This window comes from Gavia stellata, chromosome 5 (assembly GCF_030936135.1).
Source record: "Gavia stellata isolate bGavSte3 chromosome 5, bGavSte3.hap2, whole genome shotgun sequence".
Lineage (NCBI taxonomy): Eukaryota > Metazoa > Chordata > Aves > Gaviiformes > Gaviidae > Gavia > Gavia stellata.
Window position 1 is genome coordinate 9484481 of NC_082598.1, and position 18288 is coordinate 9502768.

At 38.6% G+C, this 18288-nt stretch overlaps 1 protein-coding gene and 1 non-coding gene across 2 annotated transcripts in view; both read left to right on the forward strand.

The window, feature by feature from the left end:
* NSD2 (nuclear receptor binding SET domain protein 2) overlaps positions 1-11441 on the forward strand; it is a 100560-nt gene extending 89119 nt beyond the window's left edge. The window contains exons 12-22 of the mRNA XM_059818190.1: positions 696-896; positions 1571-1750; positions 2770-2926; positions 3677-3882; positions 4348-4451; positions 4709-4978; positions 5074-5190; positions 7163-7304; positions 8032-8138; positions 9785-9989; positions 10896-11441. Of these exons, the coding sequence (XP_059674173.1) occupies positions 696-896; positions 1571-1750; positions 2770-2926; positions 3677-3882; positions 4348-4451; positions 4709-4978; positions 5074-5190; positions 7163-7304; positions 8032-8138; positions 9785-9989; positions 10896-11164 (1958 nt within the window). The 3' untranslated portion in view covers positions 11165-11441. The remainder of the gene's footprint in view (positions 1-695; positions 897-1570; positions 1751-2769; positions 2927-3676; positions 3883-4347; positions 4452-4708; positions 4979-5073; positions 5191-7162; positions 7305-8031; positions 8139-9784; positions 9990-10895) is intronic.
* Positions 6892-7022, forward strand: LOC132317168 (small Cajal body-specific RNA 23). The gene has a single exon (XR_009484021.1). It is a non-coding gene; the product is annotated as a small Cajal body-specific RNA 23 (non-coding RNA).
* Positions 11442-18288: the final 6847 nt, after the last annotated feature.

Below are 18288 nucleotides of genomic sequence, written 5' to 3' on the forward strand. Positions count from 1 at the left end.
AGCAAGTGAAACGTTTTAAGTCCTTTTTCAGTCCTTTGTGTGTCTATATCAATCTTTTGCTTTTCCTATTAAAAGACTACCTTAGTGCTATTAATTTCATTTGCTTTTAATCCTATAATAACTGCTTGGAAGTTCTTAATCTTAAAACTTTATGTAAAAGATTTGCGTTCTTGCTCATAAGCTCAGTTCAGTACACATGGTAAATCTTGCTGGAACAAGGCTGATTCAAAATAAAGCTGTTCCAAGCGGTCCAGAGAGAAGATTAGAGAATCCTTGTCCTTGGTTTGCGGACCTACTTCAAATTTCACAGGATCACAGACAACCCATTATCCTATTTCATTGCTTTAAAAAAAAATAATAAAAAATTCACAGTCATCCTGGCATGCTGAAGCTTATAAATAAGAACGTAAAAGGAGATTGGTGAGGCTTTGGGTGTTGTTGTGTGCACTTTAACTGCAACGGGTTTGCATTGTAACTTTATTTTATCTGTATCTGAACAGATTAATATTTAACACTAAAGAGTTAAAGTAAATAGATTGCTGCATCAAATAATAGAATTTTATTTGAGTTTGTTTGAAAAAAAAAAGAACAAAAGCAAATCCCCCATGCATAACAAAACTCACAACAGAAGCGTTTTAAATACACAGGTTTGGATGAAAAATTAGTTACGTTATTTTTATTACTTTTGCCACTAGGTGTGCATACCTGTTTTGTTTGCAAAGAAAGGAAGGCAGATGTGAAACGCTGTGTTGTATCCCACTGCGGAAAATTCTACCATGAAGCTTGTGTGAAAAAATTTCACCTTACTGTGTTTGAGAACAGGGGGTTTCGATGTCCTCTCCACAGCTGCCTAAGTTGTCATGTTAGTAACCCTTCACATCCACGAATTTCAAAAGGTAGTTTCATTTTACGTTTTTATGACTGATGAATTAAGTCTATTTATGGTATGTTAAGGTAAGGAATCTGTCCATTTAGTAGCTGCTAGCTGCAGTTTTTCAGGCATGCATGTACTATTGATTGATTCAGATTTTTTTTTTTAAATAATAATTGCATCTTTTTAGTCAACATTAGTATTTACCTTGTTGTCTTTTTTTAAACTCGCTTTCAATTATCTATAGTTAACGAAGTTTTCTTCTCAAGAGAGAATGAAATCTAGAATGCAAATGTGATGATGAGAGACAGGCTGAGCAGAGTGTGGGCAATACCTGTGAATGTACAAATACTGCAGCAAGGCTCGCCGAATGTGGAGACGTTTGATTCTGTGCATATTTTTAGCTTTGGGCAACATCTGTGGACAAAATTGCACGACTAAGGAAAGTTTGTCTACCCTGCTGTGCATAGCTAAAGCCTTCACATTTAAATATTATAGTGCTTTAAACTCAGTGTAAGGTTCTTTAAAAGCCTTTGTTAATTCATTATTGTTGTTTAAATGCAAATACACAGAATTTGAAAACATTATTGGTGTATTTTTTTGTGTATATAGGCTACCTCAGGCAGTAATACCATTTTTTAGCTCAAATAATAAATCAGTTTTGTTCAAAAATAATATGGCAGTATTCTGCTTTGCTAGGAAAGATGATGCGTTGTGTTCGCTGTCCTGTTGCATACCATGCTGGAGACGTTTGCATTGCTGCGGGATGTGCAGTCATCGCTTCCAACAGCATTGTTTGTACGAATCATTTCACTGCCATGAAAGGAAAAAGTCATCATGCGCATGTCAATGTGAGCTGGTGCTTTGTGTGTTCAAAAGGTAAACTGATGTAAAACTCTTCCATAAATGCAGCATCAAAACGTTTTATTCTTCAATTTAAATTTCATTTTACTAATCTGTTCATAGAAAATTATTAGAAATGTGGCATATTAAGTTAGGCTCCGTTAGGTATTGGAATAACTTCAGGTTGGCTTGTGCTGCTTCAACTTTTTGAGTATCCTTTTTATGCATATATAATTTATTAAAGAATGTTTTTACTTGGACTTTGTCCAGCAACCAGAAGCCTGATTTAATTCTTTGCCAGAGACATGTAATGAGAACTAGTTCTCTTTTCTTTCCCCTGTGTTCAATGTACTGAAGCTTTTTGTGTTTCTTTATTGCTAATACGTAATATTAAAACATAAATATTTTAAGAGTTGCTTTTAGTTTAGCAGCAGACAGCAAATTGAATCAGTATTAGTTGTTGCTGGGAGTGCCACTAATTAGGGGTGTTTTGTTTTATGTTGTATAATAAATTTATTTCTTATTGAGAACCACAAAATGCATAGTGCTGATTAAACTGTAACAGTGGCAGTTTACCTGATTTGTTAACAAATTAACATGCAGCATAGCAGCTTGTTAAGCTGCAGCTAACTTTCCACTTGATAATTCATGGAACAAACTAACAACCCCATTCCCTCTCCCCCCAGGGGAAAAAAAAAAAAAAAGAGAAATCTGTTGTTAAAATTTTGCATACAGTGAAATATTGATGTAAATTAAACTATGTTAAATATATTGGTGGTGCGTTATTCTGGCTTTTTTAATCGCTACCTTGCTTGTTATTTTGTATGTATTACTAATTCAAGTCTGCCAGGCATTCAAATTAGTACAGACCTTTTGGGGTTTGTACACAACTAAATTATATGTATTTGTTGCAGGCCAGCATGTTTTAACCATTTGTTTTCTAACTGAACCTACCACATGTGTATCACACTGCTTTGAACCTACTTGGAATGCAAAACTTTTATTTTTGTCTTGATATTTTTCAACCTTTTTTTTTTTTTTTTTCCTCTCTGAAGGAGGAAGCTTGTTGTGCTGCGAGTCATGTCCTGCAGCGTTTCACCCAGACTGTTTAAACATTGAAATGCCAGATGGGAGCTGGTACTGCAATGACTGCAGGGCGGGGAAGAAACTCCATTTCCAGGATATTATTTGGGTTAAACTGGGAAATTACAGGTCTGATGAACAGATTTATTTTGGTTGACAGTACTGGCATGTTTAATTAAGGATCATACAGTTGGTTGCTTCTGTAGGCCAGCCTTGCTGCACACAGATTTCTCATTCCTCTGTGAACTAGGGACCGCATCTCCTTGCAAGCGTCAAGTTCAAAGACTTGAAGCTTTGTTGCTCTCTGCCAAGGCATTACCCATACAGGACTCCTTTTACACTTCTGACACCTGCTTCCAGTGTATGAGCCTTCAACCCCTTTTGTTTCAGAGATCTCTTCAAATAATTAAGCTGGTATAACTTGTAATTGGCTAAATTACTACCTTGCAGGCTGGGAGATAAGTCACTCAGGTTGTCAGTGTTTTATACTTCATTGAGATTTGAGTGAGATAGAGGTGGGTGGGGTTTATCCTAGAAACCACTAATAGCTATTATCAGCTGTCTCTTGATCTTTGACAAGTACAGTGATTGCAGACCTTATTATAGATGATGTTTTTGCTAACCAGATGCAAGGAGCTTTATGTGTATGCTTATTTTGCAGGCAGGCAAAAGTCCCACAGCTTTGAGTGTCGGGCTTTCCTTTTCTAGTATTGTCTTCTCTCGTTGCCTAGTGAGTGGGGGGAGGAAAGGATTTTAAATCCACTTGGATCTTGGAAATAATAGTCAGTTACTGCTGCTTAGGGTGATGTTGTTAAACTGTCTCTTGCAGAAAGAGCTTGACTGAAATGCTGTGTTTTTTTATTTGTACTTCTGTGCTAGATGGTGGCCTGCAGAAGTTTGCCATCCGAAAAATGTTCCCCCAAATATCCAGAAAATGAAGCATGAAATCGGAGAATTTCCTGTGTTTTTCTTTGGTTCTAAGGATTACTATTGGACGCACCAAGCACGGGTGTTCCCTTACATGGAGGGAGACAGAGGGAGTAGATACCAGGGGATCAAAGGAATTGGAAAAGTCTTCAAAAATGGTACATAACTAAAAGTAAACAAAAACAAAAACAAAAATAATCTTGTGATATGCATGCTTTACTTCCTTCACACATAGCCTTGGGACTGATTTTGTACATTTGTTTTACAGTATCGAATTAAAAAAATTGTTTTGGTGTCCTGGGCAGCAGTCACTATAACTAACTTTGAATGAAAGCATTATTTTCATGGTTTGTAAAAGACTAGCATCTAATTGGAATTATTTCTGATGATTTTTACTTTCTGGAAAGGAAATTATGAGTGTAACTGGAAGACCCGAAGAGTAGAATTAATACATCTGTTAAGAGTATTAACACTCCAGAAGCATTGTTTGCAAGAAAATTGAATGATGGGACTAGGAAGTAGAAGATTATTCTTTGTTTAACACACATGGGAAAGAGCAAGTCAACTTCGGGGGAGGGTAATCCTCTTTCTAGCATTTCTGTTGATACAACAATCTTTTTTAGCTTTGCAAGAAGCTGAAGCTCGATTTCGAGAAATAAAGCTACAGCGAGAAGCCAAAGAAACCCAAGAAAGTGAGCGTAAACCTCCACCATACAAGCATATTAAGGTAAAGTTTGAGGAAATTTCACTGGATACTCAAAGGTCTAAGCCAGCCCTGGAGAGGAAGAGCTGAGTGGTGAGATGGGGAGGAGAGGTTGTAATGGTGTGCTGGTAATTGTGCTTTTAGAGTCATGAGATGATGAAATTTTGCTTCCATTGGAGCATCTAGTGATGTAAAACCAAATTAGTAACCAGTGTAATAACTCTTACAACAAATTCAAATGTTTCAAAGTGATGTTTGAACTATTTTAATGTATTATTCAGGTGAATAAACCTTGTGGTAAAGTGCAGATATATACTGCTGACATCTCTGAGATTCCCAAGTGCAACTGCAAACCCACAGATGAAAACCCTTGCGGCTTTGATTCTGAGTGCCTAAATCGAATGCTGATGTACGAATGCCATCCACAAGTTTGTCCAGCGGGAGAACGGTGCCAAAACCAGTGTTTTACAAAACGTCAGTACCCGGAGACAAAGATCATCAAAACCGATGGGAAAGGGTGGGGTCTGGTCGCTAAGAGGGACATTAAAAAGGTATGAATCATTCTTGCCTACCAAAGAATTAGCGACTTGTGATGCTGTTTGTGGGTTTGGTATATACTTTACTAGTGATACTTGGTATCTTTCAGGGAGAGTTTGTGAATGAGTATGTCGGTGAGCTGATTGATGAAGAGGAATGTATGGCAAGAATCAAATATGCACATGAAAATGACATTACCCACTTCTATATGCTTACTATTGATAAGGTAGAGTATTATACATATTCTTCCGTTATTTAATGGTAACATTATTTTGATCTCTTTTCTTTCTGTTGATCTTCTTGGTAGGGCACTCTGCTACGTTTGATGTTTCACAGTTTCATATATTCACAATGTTGTATCTTCTGTGCCTGCTTGCTCCATTCTACGTATATAACGCATCACATTAGTTCTAACTGTGTAATGTAATGAAGTATATATTAAGGTCGATAAATTGTGCTTTGTTGCTTGAAATCAAGTACAGCAAAAGTATTTATCTGCCTAGTCTTAAAATGAAGTATGAAGTTCAGAAAATAGAATCATAGAATAGTTTGTGTTGAAAGGGACCTTTAAAGGTCATCTAGTCCAACCACCCCCGCAACGAGCAGGGATATCTTCAACTAGATCAGGTTGCTCAGAGCCCCGTCCAACCTCACCTTGAAATGATAATGATATAGTAGCCTGACCTTGAAATAGTAATGATACAGTTGAAAGAATTAGTTAGCAATCCTTTTACTAAAATTTCAGCACCAAAAATATATTCTCACTTGAGAGTAGTGTGGAATATAGTTGTGAGGCTGTGTCCTATATTGGGCAATTAATCTTTTTTGCAACTGTCTGTTCCTTTCTTTGTTTATAGCAAAACTAGGCTTGTGAAAAACTAGGCTTTCTGAAAGCGCTATCTGCATTAGTAGCCAGCTAGCACTTCGCAGATTGATTCTGCAGGAAATTAATCCAGCAGATGAATAAACGCAGCAAATTAATCCAGCATCTGTGGTTCTCTGTGCACACCTTTGAGTATTTTGTTCCTGAGAAGGGGAAGAAAGTGGAGAACCCGGACAGTAGGGGGGATTGATTATGTATATTATATTGCTTCAGTGCCCAAACAACTACTTAGGAGAAAAACAAGAGTTGGCTGTCAGTCCTGCATATTTTTTCAATCCTAAATACTTTTCTTTTGCTCGAGACGGTCCTCCACTGTATTTCCACAGCTACTATTTTCTTTAGTCCTGTAACTGAGGAGTTCCTGCACAGGAGTTATCACCTAAGAAGGATGAAACCACGTTTCTCTGAACACTTTAGTTTCTCACCCCCCTCCTAAACTGACACACAATGTCAATGTGTTAAATATCTGAACTAAACATGTATTTGACTCTTGCCGTAGTTAATAAATGATAATTGTGGTTCTGTCTTTCAACAATGCCCATGCCATTATGAGGCTGAGCTGCACATGCCATTAGAGTGGGTGGATGTATGTGCACATAGTCATGACAATCATACATGTGCATTATAAACCTGAGTTAGAAGGAAACTGTAATAATTGTTCATAAATAAGCAAAGCTGTCTTAAGCAGCCCTGCAAAGAATCACAGTTTCAAAATTCTTCTGGCTATTTCAAGACTTTGTTTTATTTCCTTAACGTCTGGTATGTTTGGTGGAGATAGAAATTAGAAGGCAATTGTGTGTAGGGATGGGATTTTTTTAGTTTATCAAGAGCTTGGTTTTGTTTAAACTAGGCTGATTTGGGGAAAGAAAGCTGGTGAGAAACTGGTAATCTCTGCAAGTAATCATGCAGTGACTTGGTAAATACCATAAAGCACAGCATTTGTAAACGTGTCACAGCTTTGCGAATGCAAAGTAAAAGGTAAATGGACTGAGTTTGAGTTTTGAGGCTTTTTGGAAGGAGGGGGTTCTTAACATGACCACCACAGTGCTCACAAGAACACTTATCCTGCCACGTGGCTGAGATGAGTTTTGGGAAAATGTGAGCTAGAGCACAAGTATTGCTTTGGGAGTGTCACATTCCAGGCCACATGAGACACTACAGTTTTCAATACAACATGAACCATCGGTTTGCTTGTGTGCTTCTGGTTAGCAACACCGTGTCTGTTTTGAATGCCATTACTGAAATATTTTATGGAATTTTTTTTTTTTGAGGGGGGGAGAAAAAACATTCATTCTGTTGCTGGTTTGATTTCCAGGACCGTATTATTGATGCTGGCCCCAAAGGAAACTATTCTCGTTTTATGAATCACAGCTGCCAACCAAATTGTGAAACTCTAAAATGGACAGTAAATGGAGACACTCGTGTCGGCCTGTTTGCTGTGTGCGATATTCCTGCAGGTATATCAACTTATGTTGGTTTTGTTTTAATTCCCTTAGTTAAACCTTTTGGGCAGTTATGAGTGGGATGGCCATGGTTTAACTGATTCAGTGCAAATATTTTTGTAGAGAACTCAGCACACAGAAGAGTTGCTTTGTGATCTGCCTTTTAGTTAATGTTTCTTAATAGCGAGTCCTGTGGCTGCATTTGTTGCATGCTTCTAAGGGAACACCAAAGAACCCCTCGTCAGTATCTGTGCATTCACTTTGTGTTGTAGAGCATATTTTTTGTTTTAGAGATCTCAAACAATATTTCTGTATCTTTTCTTCAAGTGATGATAATAATTTTAAGGAGCAGGGCAAAAAGGATGTTTAAAAATATGTATGTTCGGATTTGTGTACACACATGCATGCACACACATATATCTGTAAATATCTATAGCTATATCTAACTATTTAGATATATGTAATGTGTGTGTGTGTAGACCCAGACACATGCACAGTTTTGTGAAGTCAAACCAATTTATTTTAAAGTATAATTGCATAAGACATCTTGCTGTACTGGCATCTAGTTAATCATTGACAGTGATTAAGAGCAGTAAAGAGGGGGAAAATCCTATGATAGTAGATCAGCAAGCAAGTACAAAACCAGAAGACAGATAATGAAACCTTTATTTGTTTGTAATAATTTTGATAGACTTCCTTACCTTGTCCTGCATAAAGAAAGAGTATGTCTTATCTCACTCAGGGACGGAGCTGACTTTTAATTATAACCTTGACTGTCTGGGCAATGAAAAAACAGTCTGCAAATGTGGTGCCCCAAACTGCAGTGGATTTCTTGGGGACAGACCAAAGGCAAGTAATATGTCAAGAGAATTTGACGGTGTCTTGTCAAACTACTAGCCTTGTTTTTCTTTCGGGGTATGTGTTGGTGGACCAGTTTTATGTTATGAGAAGGGTTAATGATGCTTAAACAAATGCTAGTTGTCCTCTGAGGAAAAAGCTTACTGTTTGCCTTGCTGGGAAGATGGAAACATTCTTTTGCCAAACATAAACTTGGTGCTAAAGAATACATTTTTATGCTGTAATAGTACAGCAGGTGATACTGCTTTTGGGAACACCCTAAAATATTTTCTCCCACTTTCTCCTACGAGAAATTAATTACTTTAGGTCCTGAATAGGAAATATTGCTAGCTACTGGCGCTAGCTTTTGGAATCAAAAGCATATAAAAGAAGGGGTTGCAGAGGGAATAACCTTCCCAGTCCTGTTCAAAGTATGAAGGAGGGGAAGGGTTATAGGAGCTAGGAACTGACTAAGAATTAGGCTAACTATAGCCAGTGAGAGTATTCTGATATTGAGTTTATATTTCCCCCATCTAAGGCTTAAAATATTATTATTTTATTAAGATTTGTTAAAAATCTTTCAGTTGAACTGAAGAATAAAAAGAGTTTTGAAATGTAATCATAAAGAAAAAATTATACCAAATTATGTCAAGAAATGGCCTGTATGATTCATGTCAGGTTAATTTAAAACCTGTAATCCAGGAGAAGTTGATGGGGCTTCCTGAAGGGCTGGCATAGAAGTGCAAGGGAAGGCACAAGTACATTCCCAAGAGAATAAAATCTCACCTGTTGATGTAGAAAGGCTGCACCTTCATGTGGTCCTTTACACTGGACTCAGTACAGGCACTTCAGAGGATGGACTTAAAATCTCCAGAATTCACATAGCTGTTTTTTGTTAAGGGAGAGACTTAAGTGGGGTTTCACATAAGCTTGTGATCAATTTATGCAGACAGCCATGAAGAAATGAAATGTTACAGTTCAGTTTTGCAGGGCTGTCTGCATTGGTAGATAGAGTGGGCTAATTTTAAAGAAAGTAGTTAATGATTACTGAGGTGAGGGGGAGGGAATGATGGTAGGGATGTTGAAAAAACATACAGAATTAATTTTATATGATTTGATGAGGGAGGGTTGAAGTGCAAGCAGCAGACTGTCAGATTGAAATAGGGATAAGGCTTGGTATAGTCTTTCTAGCATTATGGGCACAGTTACAGTTCTTGAAATTCTGCTGTCCATTCCTCAAAGAAGGGAAGTGGAGGCTGTTTCTAATAATTCCAGCATGAGTATACACAACTGGAAGAGAAAAGTGGATATTGAAGTGAAGTGATTGGTGGTATAAGAACAAAATGGAGGTAAATGAGCTGCAAGTAGATTAGACTGGAAATTGGAAGACCTTTTTTCAGTCATAAGAAAGCGGAGGAGCTTTCCAATAGGAAGGGACTGTAGGGACAAGACCTGGTTTCAAGTTGAATTTTTACAAGGGGTCAGCATGGTTGTTTTATCAACACAGATAGACACCATGAGGCTCTGGACAGGTCTGTACCAAGTCAAATTTTTGCCTGTGTGCACAGTCTGCCAGGCATGCCAGCAGTTTTGCTAGGTTGTGTAATATTTTTCCTTTGCAAAACTGGCATTTACAGATTTGCATCTTATTCTTTTAGAATTCTTCCACTAATGCCTCAGAAGAAAAAGGCAAAAAGACCAAAAAGAGAACACGGAGACGCAGAACGAAAAATGAAGGGAAGAAAGAATCTGAAGATGATTGTTTCCGTTGTGGTGATGGAGGCCAGCTGGTATTGTGTGACAGGAAATCTTGTACTAAAGCTTATCATCTCTCCTGTCTTGGTTTGGTGAAACGTCCTTTTGGTGAGTCGGCTTGCCTCTTAAACTTATGTAAATAAATAACTTGTGCAGGTACCTCATTTATTGCACTGAAACCTTGTCAAGAGTGTCTTCTCGAAAACATTCTTTTCATATGGTAAAACTTTGTTCCTGCATCATGTAGGAGCTCTTCCTGAGTATGGAGACAAAACGTTGGCCTTCTTCCTGCCTCTGGCAAAATGAGCCCTTTGTTTTACAAATGCAGGTAATTGAGTACATCACCTGGTAGCACTGTGGCCCCATCACAGGAAAGTTAATTATGTCTAAGAAACGCATGAAGCCAGTTGAGTTCAAGCCAAAAGAATAGCAGCAGCATCTGGAACCAGGCGAGTAGGAAAATGTTAAGGGCAGCAGACATCAGGTTGCCGTTCTAGATACCAGAGGAGTTACCTGGTTCCGCAGTCAGCCATGTCAGGTGGGATATGAAGAGTGAAGCAGGCAAACCCTATTATCCCAGAAACAAGTAAAACAATGACTGGTAAAATATGCTGGGGCAAAACAGCATCTGTAGGTAAAGCCCATCAGCCATCCCTGAGCAAAACTTGCAAATACTGGTGAGCGTTGCACCAATAGGCAGCAGTTGACTGGATGTTTGGATACTCTACCAGCCTGCAGGTTCTGTACAATTCTATTGAGTAAAGCCTGAATAATTTCTTTTAGCTGGAGTTCTGTATTTAAATGAAAGGATGTCAAATCTGCTACTTACTGCTGTCAGTTGAGCTTTGGAAGTATGATGTAGCATTTTGGTTTTTTGAGATTAGCCACAGTAGTTGCTGTCTCATCTAGTTTTGTCAGGAAAGTCGTGTGTTGTTCAGCTGCTAAAACACAAAACTTTAAAAGACAATGACACGTTTTACTCCCTACTAATGCGCTCTTTGTTTTTGATCACAGGAAAGTGGGAGTGTCCTTGGCACCACTGTGATGTTTGTGGCAAACCTTCTGTTTCTTTCTGCCACTTCTGCCCAAATTCTTTCTGCAAGGAACACCAAGACGGGACAGTACTAAATTCTATGTTGAACGGACAGTTATGCTGCTCTGAACATGTTCTTGGGGTGGATTCTGTTGAAAATCAGAAGACTGAGAAACCCCGCAAAAAACTGAACAAGTTGAAGCCTAAGAGAAAGCAGAGGAACAGATGGATGAGAGCTGAATGCAAATAGTCATGGACTGCAGTTTCTACTGCCAACACTATCTTGTAGATAAGTTGTGAATATGACCAGGGAAGGACACAATTTTACATATATTCTGTAAAGGTTACATGGGGGGGATTTTTTGTTTTGTTTTGTTTTGTTTTGTTTTTATAAATCCACTGAGCCAACCACAGCAGTCTTCTGCTGCTTCTGCACTGATAACGAACTGCATAGTTCAGAAAATTTCAGGACAAACCAAACTTATTACTCAGCATTACAGTTACACTTGAATTGTTACGAATGTAAAAGGTTCCCTCCAAAATACTTTCAGATTGGAGGTAGGTTAAAATCAAACCAGGTAGGCGTAAACATAGGTTTTTGAGATAGTATTTGTCAACCAACAGATGTTAAAAATAGTATATCCTTGAAAGAAGTTATTAGCTCTCAAGTCCTTTTAAGTACGAAATGGCTTGGTCTGTGGTCCCAATGAGATTTGCTTGCCTTGTGTGTTTTTGAGCAAGTGCTTGAATGCCATTCATGATCCAGGTCTGTATCTCACTATAACCATACCCATAACAGTTTTTTGTGCTCTTACAAAATAGCTATCCAATGATTCTTAAACAAACATGTTTTTAAATATCCTTCCACCAAAAAATACAGTGCATGGTGGCAAAGGCCCAGCCTGTACCAGAGAGGGGAAATCTTACATTGTAAGAGATTTTTTTCTATACTGTTTTTTCCTGTATTTCATTCCAGCAAAATAGAAGTGACTTGATCTTGCAGAGCTGTACAAGTCTGGATTTGAAGGGATATTGTCTTACAATCTAGGCCCAATACTCTAGGATTTTTGTGTCTTAATAAAAACAAATCTTACAAAACCTATTATTTGAAAAAATTACTTTTTTTTTTTTAATGTCAAGTAAAACAAAGAGGCAAACATTTCTTTGGAATGCTTGGAGTCCAAGCATTACAATTTTGTGATAATGCAAAAAATGCCCAACAAGGAAAAAAAAACAACCATGAATGAAACAGAAGGTGAAACTTGACTAAAGTGCAAAAACTGAATTCAAAACAAATAATTAAAAGTGAAACAGATTTTTGAAGCAGCATGTAAGGAACAATTTTAATGTGAAATTTAGCCTAACTTTGTTCCTTTTGATAAAGTTTGTGTAAAACTGGCTACTTGACTTGGCAGACTGTTTGAAATCATTCTTTACTTTTTTAGGAGCTTTGCTCTCGACTGTCTTATTGCCACTGTGTTGTGTCAGCAGATCTGTTTTGAATTCTTTGCTCCCGTTAGGTTCTCACACTTGCAGTGAGATAAATATACAAGATTTAGTATTGATGGAAATAATATTAGAACTAGGAAAAAACGGTAAAGGAAAATGTCTTTACCTGTTTTCTTCCCAGTGCATGTCATTGGTGTGCGATTAGGCAGTGTTACAAGTAAGTCTTGACTTGTGCCATTGTTATCTAGCCTATGTAAACACAATGTGCGCCTTCATGTCCATTTAGTAATTTGTGTATGTTCTAGCTTAGTTTGCCTTTAATAGAGTGCAGAAACTCTGTGTAGCCCTTTTGAAAATGAAGCCTTGCTATATCATGAAAGTGTATGGTTTTTTCCAAAGTATTTCTTCAGGATTTGATTGCAGATTTAGTTTTTGGAATTATCCAAATCCCCATTTGTTCCCAACACTTAAAAACTTTGGTTTTATTAGAAGATATTAATTGAAAGAGGTTTTAAATGTAGCATTGCCCTATCCTGAACTCTTTGGTTTCTATTTTGTGACAAAACTGCTTTGTTCTTTTAATCAATTTGTATAAACACTGTTGGAAGGTTAATTTTTTTCAAATACTTTTGAACAAATAGCACAGTTCAAAATAGGGGGAAGTGTTAGATGTTTGCATTTTTAAAGTGGTATGCCAAGCCTTGCACTCAAGGAAAAAAATCAAGATCTCTTAATTGATTTTGAGGAAACTTTCCCTCTGCTATTGATAGGTGTTACACCAGGACTGAAGCATAGGCCTGTGCCTAAAATCAAAACAAAAAAATGGTATTATGTATGTTTCTCTAGTATTGGTTTTTGAGGGGAGGAAAGTGAGATCAGGTAATAAAGCAGAAAGACTTTCCTCATCACTTTTAAACAAAATGAAGGAATTTGATGTCATTGGGACCATTCTTTGAATACTATACCATGTAAGGAAGGCTTTATAAGAATACCTTTAAATAAGTTATTATAAATTTTTACCTTTACATTCCATTGCTTTTATAATTTGTTAATTTTTTAGTTGTTTTGTTGCTTTTTCCTCTTCATATCTAGGTGTAACAACTCTGGCACCCTGGAACAGTTACGCCCCAGGTCCTAAGAGGCAGATACCCACTTCCAGAAGCCCCCATCTCAAAATAGTTACTGATTGGCACTGCTGCAGTAACACCATCCATTTTAAGATCGGTCACAGAGCCTACAACTCCGTGCCTGCCTCTCAGGTGGGCTCACAAGCACATTTAGTATGGCAGGATGCAGGACAGCCACCCGTTTTGTATCTGTCTGTGGGTAAATAAAGACTTTGGCATTCAAAGCAATCCCTCTCAGTGCTCTTTCATAATGTTAAAGTTACACAAACAGATCTTAGCAAGTGGCTGTTTGACTTTCTGCTTCCTTCTACCTCTTCTCTGCTCTTTACTACTCAAGTCTTTGGGCCAGTGAAGGCTTGCATCACTGAGACTGCAAACTAGGGGTTTGCTTTTGAGTTGCTAGGAATTCATCCTTCTGCTGATCACGTACTTTGGAGATCGATCTTTAAAAGAAATGTGGATCATGTTCTCCCTTAATATATACTGACCATGTACCCCCATGAGCTCAGCTAAGTCACTCAGGTGGTTGTCTAGTAGAATTTTAGTTTCTGATTCAGGAAGGGTGGTTTCAGGTGTCTTCTAATGAAGGCTTCTGTACCTTACTCTGCAGCACTGGGAAAATAGGCTGAAGTTTCCTTAAAAAAGACAAAAGAAAAGTTGCTTCACTATTTTCCTTCTCCCACTGCTCAAATACAAGGGAAAAGAATCTTGAAAGATTAAGCTTTCTCATGATGCAACTCAGTACTTTTTAGCATTCAGCAACTTACAGATTTTCTGTCATAAATTCACCTCAATAACATCTAAGTAAGTATGACATATTATGTGGCATTAAATTATGTACTTAGTGTCTTGCCCATTGAAGTAAAAAGATGTCTTTCGTTTTCCAGCAAACTGTTCAAAGCTGGTACACAATAGCCAAATTCAGAATTTGTTGTTCTTTTACCACATGAGCAAGCATGGAACCAATTTTCAGTTGAATATGTTAGATGTATTTTCATACAATCTAGGAAGAATAATCAAATTAAATGTCTGTTTTGTTCAATAGCTTTGTGTTCATGGTCAGTTTTTAGGTTTTTTTTTTTATTTACTTGGAAAAGCAAAATATCTTGAAAGACATATTAATGGGATTTTTCCACATTGTTGAGTCACATTATTCCATGTCTGACTGCTTGAGAAACTTCAGTGTCTTATTAAATATTAAAATTTATTCCTAGTTATTTAAGAAGTTGCTAATTCTTTTTTTTTTTGTAAAACAGCTCTATATAGTTATTTTTGCACCCATTTTTTTCCTTTAAAGAAAAAAAAGTGAAATGATACATACTAGGCAAGCATGGTTTGGCAGTGAGGGAACGGGACGTTCTTTCATAGTGAAAACTTACACTCCAAGACTTCCTAAGATACTCCGTGGAAATAATGCTTTAAGCTTATATGGCAGTGATAACAATTGTGCTTTGGCTTGTTTTCACACACTTGCTTATCAAAAAAAATATTGAGTTTTTTTGCAGTGCAGTTTTTCCTGTTACAGTGTTGTTTTCTGTTGCTCATAATTTTACAGGTTTTAATGACTTTGAGCTGGAGTCATGCAGTCCTGCCAGGTCTGTTTCCCTGGGTTCGTTTAGCTGTCACTGATGCTGCTCCTGCTTGATCAGGTCTGAATTTGACTGCGTTTTGCTTTTTCAGCTAGGTTTTAGTTTGGGTCTGGTTTGACTTCACAGGTTGAATCTCCCCTGTTTGAAAGCAGCTACATGTTTTTTAAGAGCATTTCAGAAAACTGCTTTGATACTAATGGATTACTGTTCCGCTGAGATCCTCTGATGGTGTGCATCAGGATTGGGTCCTTTTGCTGCTCCTGTGAAAACACAGGGTTTTGCCAGTTGAGAAACTTAATGCCTGTCTACTAAATAGACAGTGTGAGAGAGACTGTTGGGGAGGATGTGGGAAGCTCTGCCCATGCTGCGCAGTGGAGTTGGGGTATGGTTAGAGGTACTATCCATGTTGCTGCTGATCCAGATCAGAATGGTTTGGGTTGGAAGGGACCTTTAAAGAAAGATTATCTAGTCCAACCCCTCCCACCATGGGCAGGGACATCTTCCACTACATCAGGTTGCTCAAAGCCCCATCCAGCCTGACCTTGAACACTCCGGGGGTGAGGCATCCACAACTTCTCCGAGCAATCTGACCGCAAAGGTTGATGTCCCTCTCTTCCCATCCATTTATTCATTTGACATAGCTGAGAGAGATCAGAGAACTGATATATTTTATTTTTTTTTTAAACACAGTAACAGCTCCCCTGGGGAGAGGAGAACTGAGTGGCTGAGGGCAGTAACCACTTAACCCCCCACCAGCTGGGTCACTTCAGCTGACTCTGCTGCAGCACTAGCTCCATGGCGAGACAGATGTGAGAAGTAACACCTGCTTCCACCTTGGTGCACATTCATTTAAAAGCATAGATCTTTTAATAGTAGATACTATTTTTACTAGTGCTTGTAGAGCTGCTGAAGCACAGCACTATGATGATGGGTCACAGCTGGCTGGTCTGTCTGGGGTTACACAGCACACCTACTATGCGTATGAATTTTGCTGTAGGAGACTGGAGGCAACAAGGTGGGAAGGTTAAGAGACCCCAGGTACTAATTTCATGGAGCAGTTGAAGCTGGCTCCATTACAGTTGATGGGCATTTCTGAGTGCCTGGTATGCTGGCAAGAGCTCAAATGGCCATCAGGACCAGGTGCAGAAAGCTAAACATCACTGTGAGAAAGAACACGATAGGGAAAATATAGCAAACAACAGTTTAAAAAGAGAAGAGTTAACCAGCCCCACAAACACCTACACTATTTGAAATCATCCCTGTAAAACACGAATCACATCAGTTGAACCCGATGGTTAAACTGGGCTGGCTGCACAGGAGAAAGCTGGGAGTGGCACAGTTCCATACTGGGAGAACAGGTACAAACCACACATGCTGCTCTCATGGGTGGGGAGTCAATCAAGTGTCAGGGATCAGGGCAAGAACTTTGCAGGGGCATTTAAGCAATGGGTTTAGTACAGGCACATCTAGGCCTGCAAAAATGCGCAAGGCATCTTCCATGGCTACAGCATGCTGCTCTGTTTGTCTCCAAAGGATTGCCACAGTTGGTGTGGCTTGGTGGAGAAAGAAACAATTCCTGCGAGATTTAATGAAAGTTGTGAGTTGCTTTTGTAGCTCTAGTATGAAGAACCATCTTACTGCAGGAAACAAAAGGGACATATTTGTCCAGGAATCAACCATTATTTTAGTTGCATGTGTTTTCTTGCAGCTGAGAGGAAGGGGAAAGCTTTAGGCTGCCTTTCTTTGACTTACCCATGCTTCAAATAATGGTAAAGTTTTGAGAATGGGGAAAAAAAAAATTGCATATTCTTAAAAGGAAGCATATTTCTGTTAGTTCCTGATCATTGTATCACAGGAACCTCAGTAACTGGAGCAGTTGATCCTCACTCAGTTTGTTCAGCTGACTGGAGAGACACACACATAATTGTTGGTTTTTTTCCTGAGTAAAAAAGAGAGAAATATTTACTTGTGAATGAAGCCAGGAATTGAAGGGGGGAGGGGGGGATGGGACTTGGGGGGACTTTTCCCCATCAATCCATTTCGGTACAGCAGGCAGCTGGGTTGGTTAGCACAAGAAGCCACAACTCAAAAATTGAGTTTTATTTCTCTGCACTTATTTTAGCTATACAGAAATAGGCTGCTCATGGTTAAATGTATTCCCCATACACACACATCTGTTTTGCCCCACAGTAAAGAGAACAGGGTGCTTGCTGATAGCATGTCCTACGCTACCAGCCAGCATAGACTGGTTCTGTGTGCTCAGTCCCCCCGTAAGTTGTGTGTTGTCCTAAGCCTTGGGGTAGCAGTAGAGACTTCAATGATTTCTTGCTATATTCTTGCCTTCTTCTCAGAATTATTAGAAAGACAGCAAGGATTGCACCTGGAAGGCAAGGAATGGTAGTTATTTTCAGACAGGAAGGTAAAGTGTCAGGTGTTATTTGCTCTAGGGCTTCCCAACTCAAGTATTCTCTTCTGGTAAATTAAGGTGTTTGTTTTCTTACATACTCTGCACAAAAAAAGGTTTGGCTAGCTATAATAATAAATACTCAACTTCGACATTTCAGCGTTACTCTGGAAGCTGTGGAGAATAACAGCAGGTTTTAATGAAATAATTCAGTAGCTTGCTTTCCTACTCCGATTTACTCTTGCTCCGTGGAACTATTATTTTCCACTTGGCATCTTATCCATTGCTGATCCCACTGAAGGATCTCATTGAGAAATGAGTTTGCTCTGTGCAGCACTGACACTGAAGCACAGAAGTAACTAACTGACCTAGATTAACTTTGAGTCTGTCAGAAAAATTACTTTTAGGTTGGGCATAGGCATGGAAATAATTGGCAAATATCAAGTACTGCGACATTCTGTTTGTTTGTTTCTGGCAGAAGCATAATCGGGGAAAATTGATCTTAACAGAAGAGCAGAAATCTGTCGCTGTGATGCAATATGGCCAGACAAATACATCCAAATTTAGGTTGCGTGAGCAGACAGTCTCATGGTAAACAATTGATCTGTCAGACCAGCCGTGAAATACTTGCAGGTTCCTGTGTGGCCTGTTTCTTTTACCCCTCTTCCGAGCAAGCGCTTTGACAGACAGGACTTCACTGAGGAATGCTGTTCTGTGACCCTCAGACTTGTTTATCAGAAACACTGGTTAATGGGCTGTTGTCCCTGTGTGGACAGGCTTTTCGTACGCTTCATTTTAATCTACT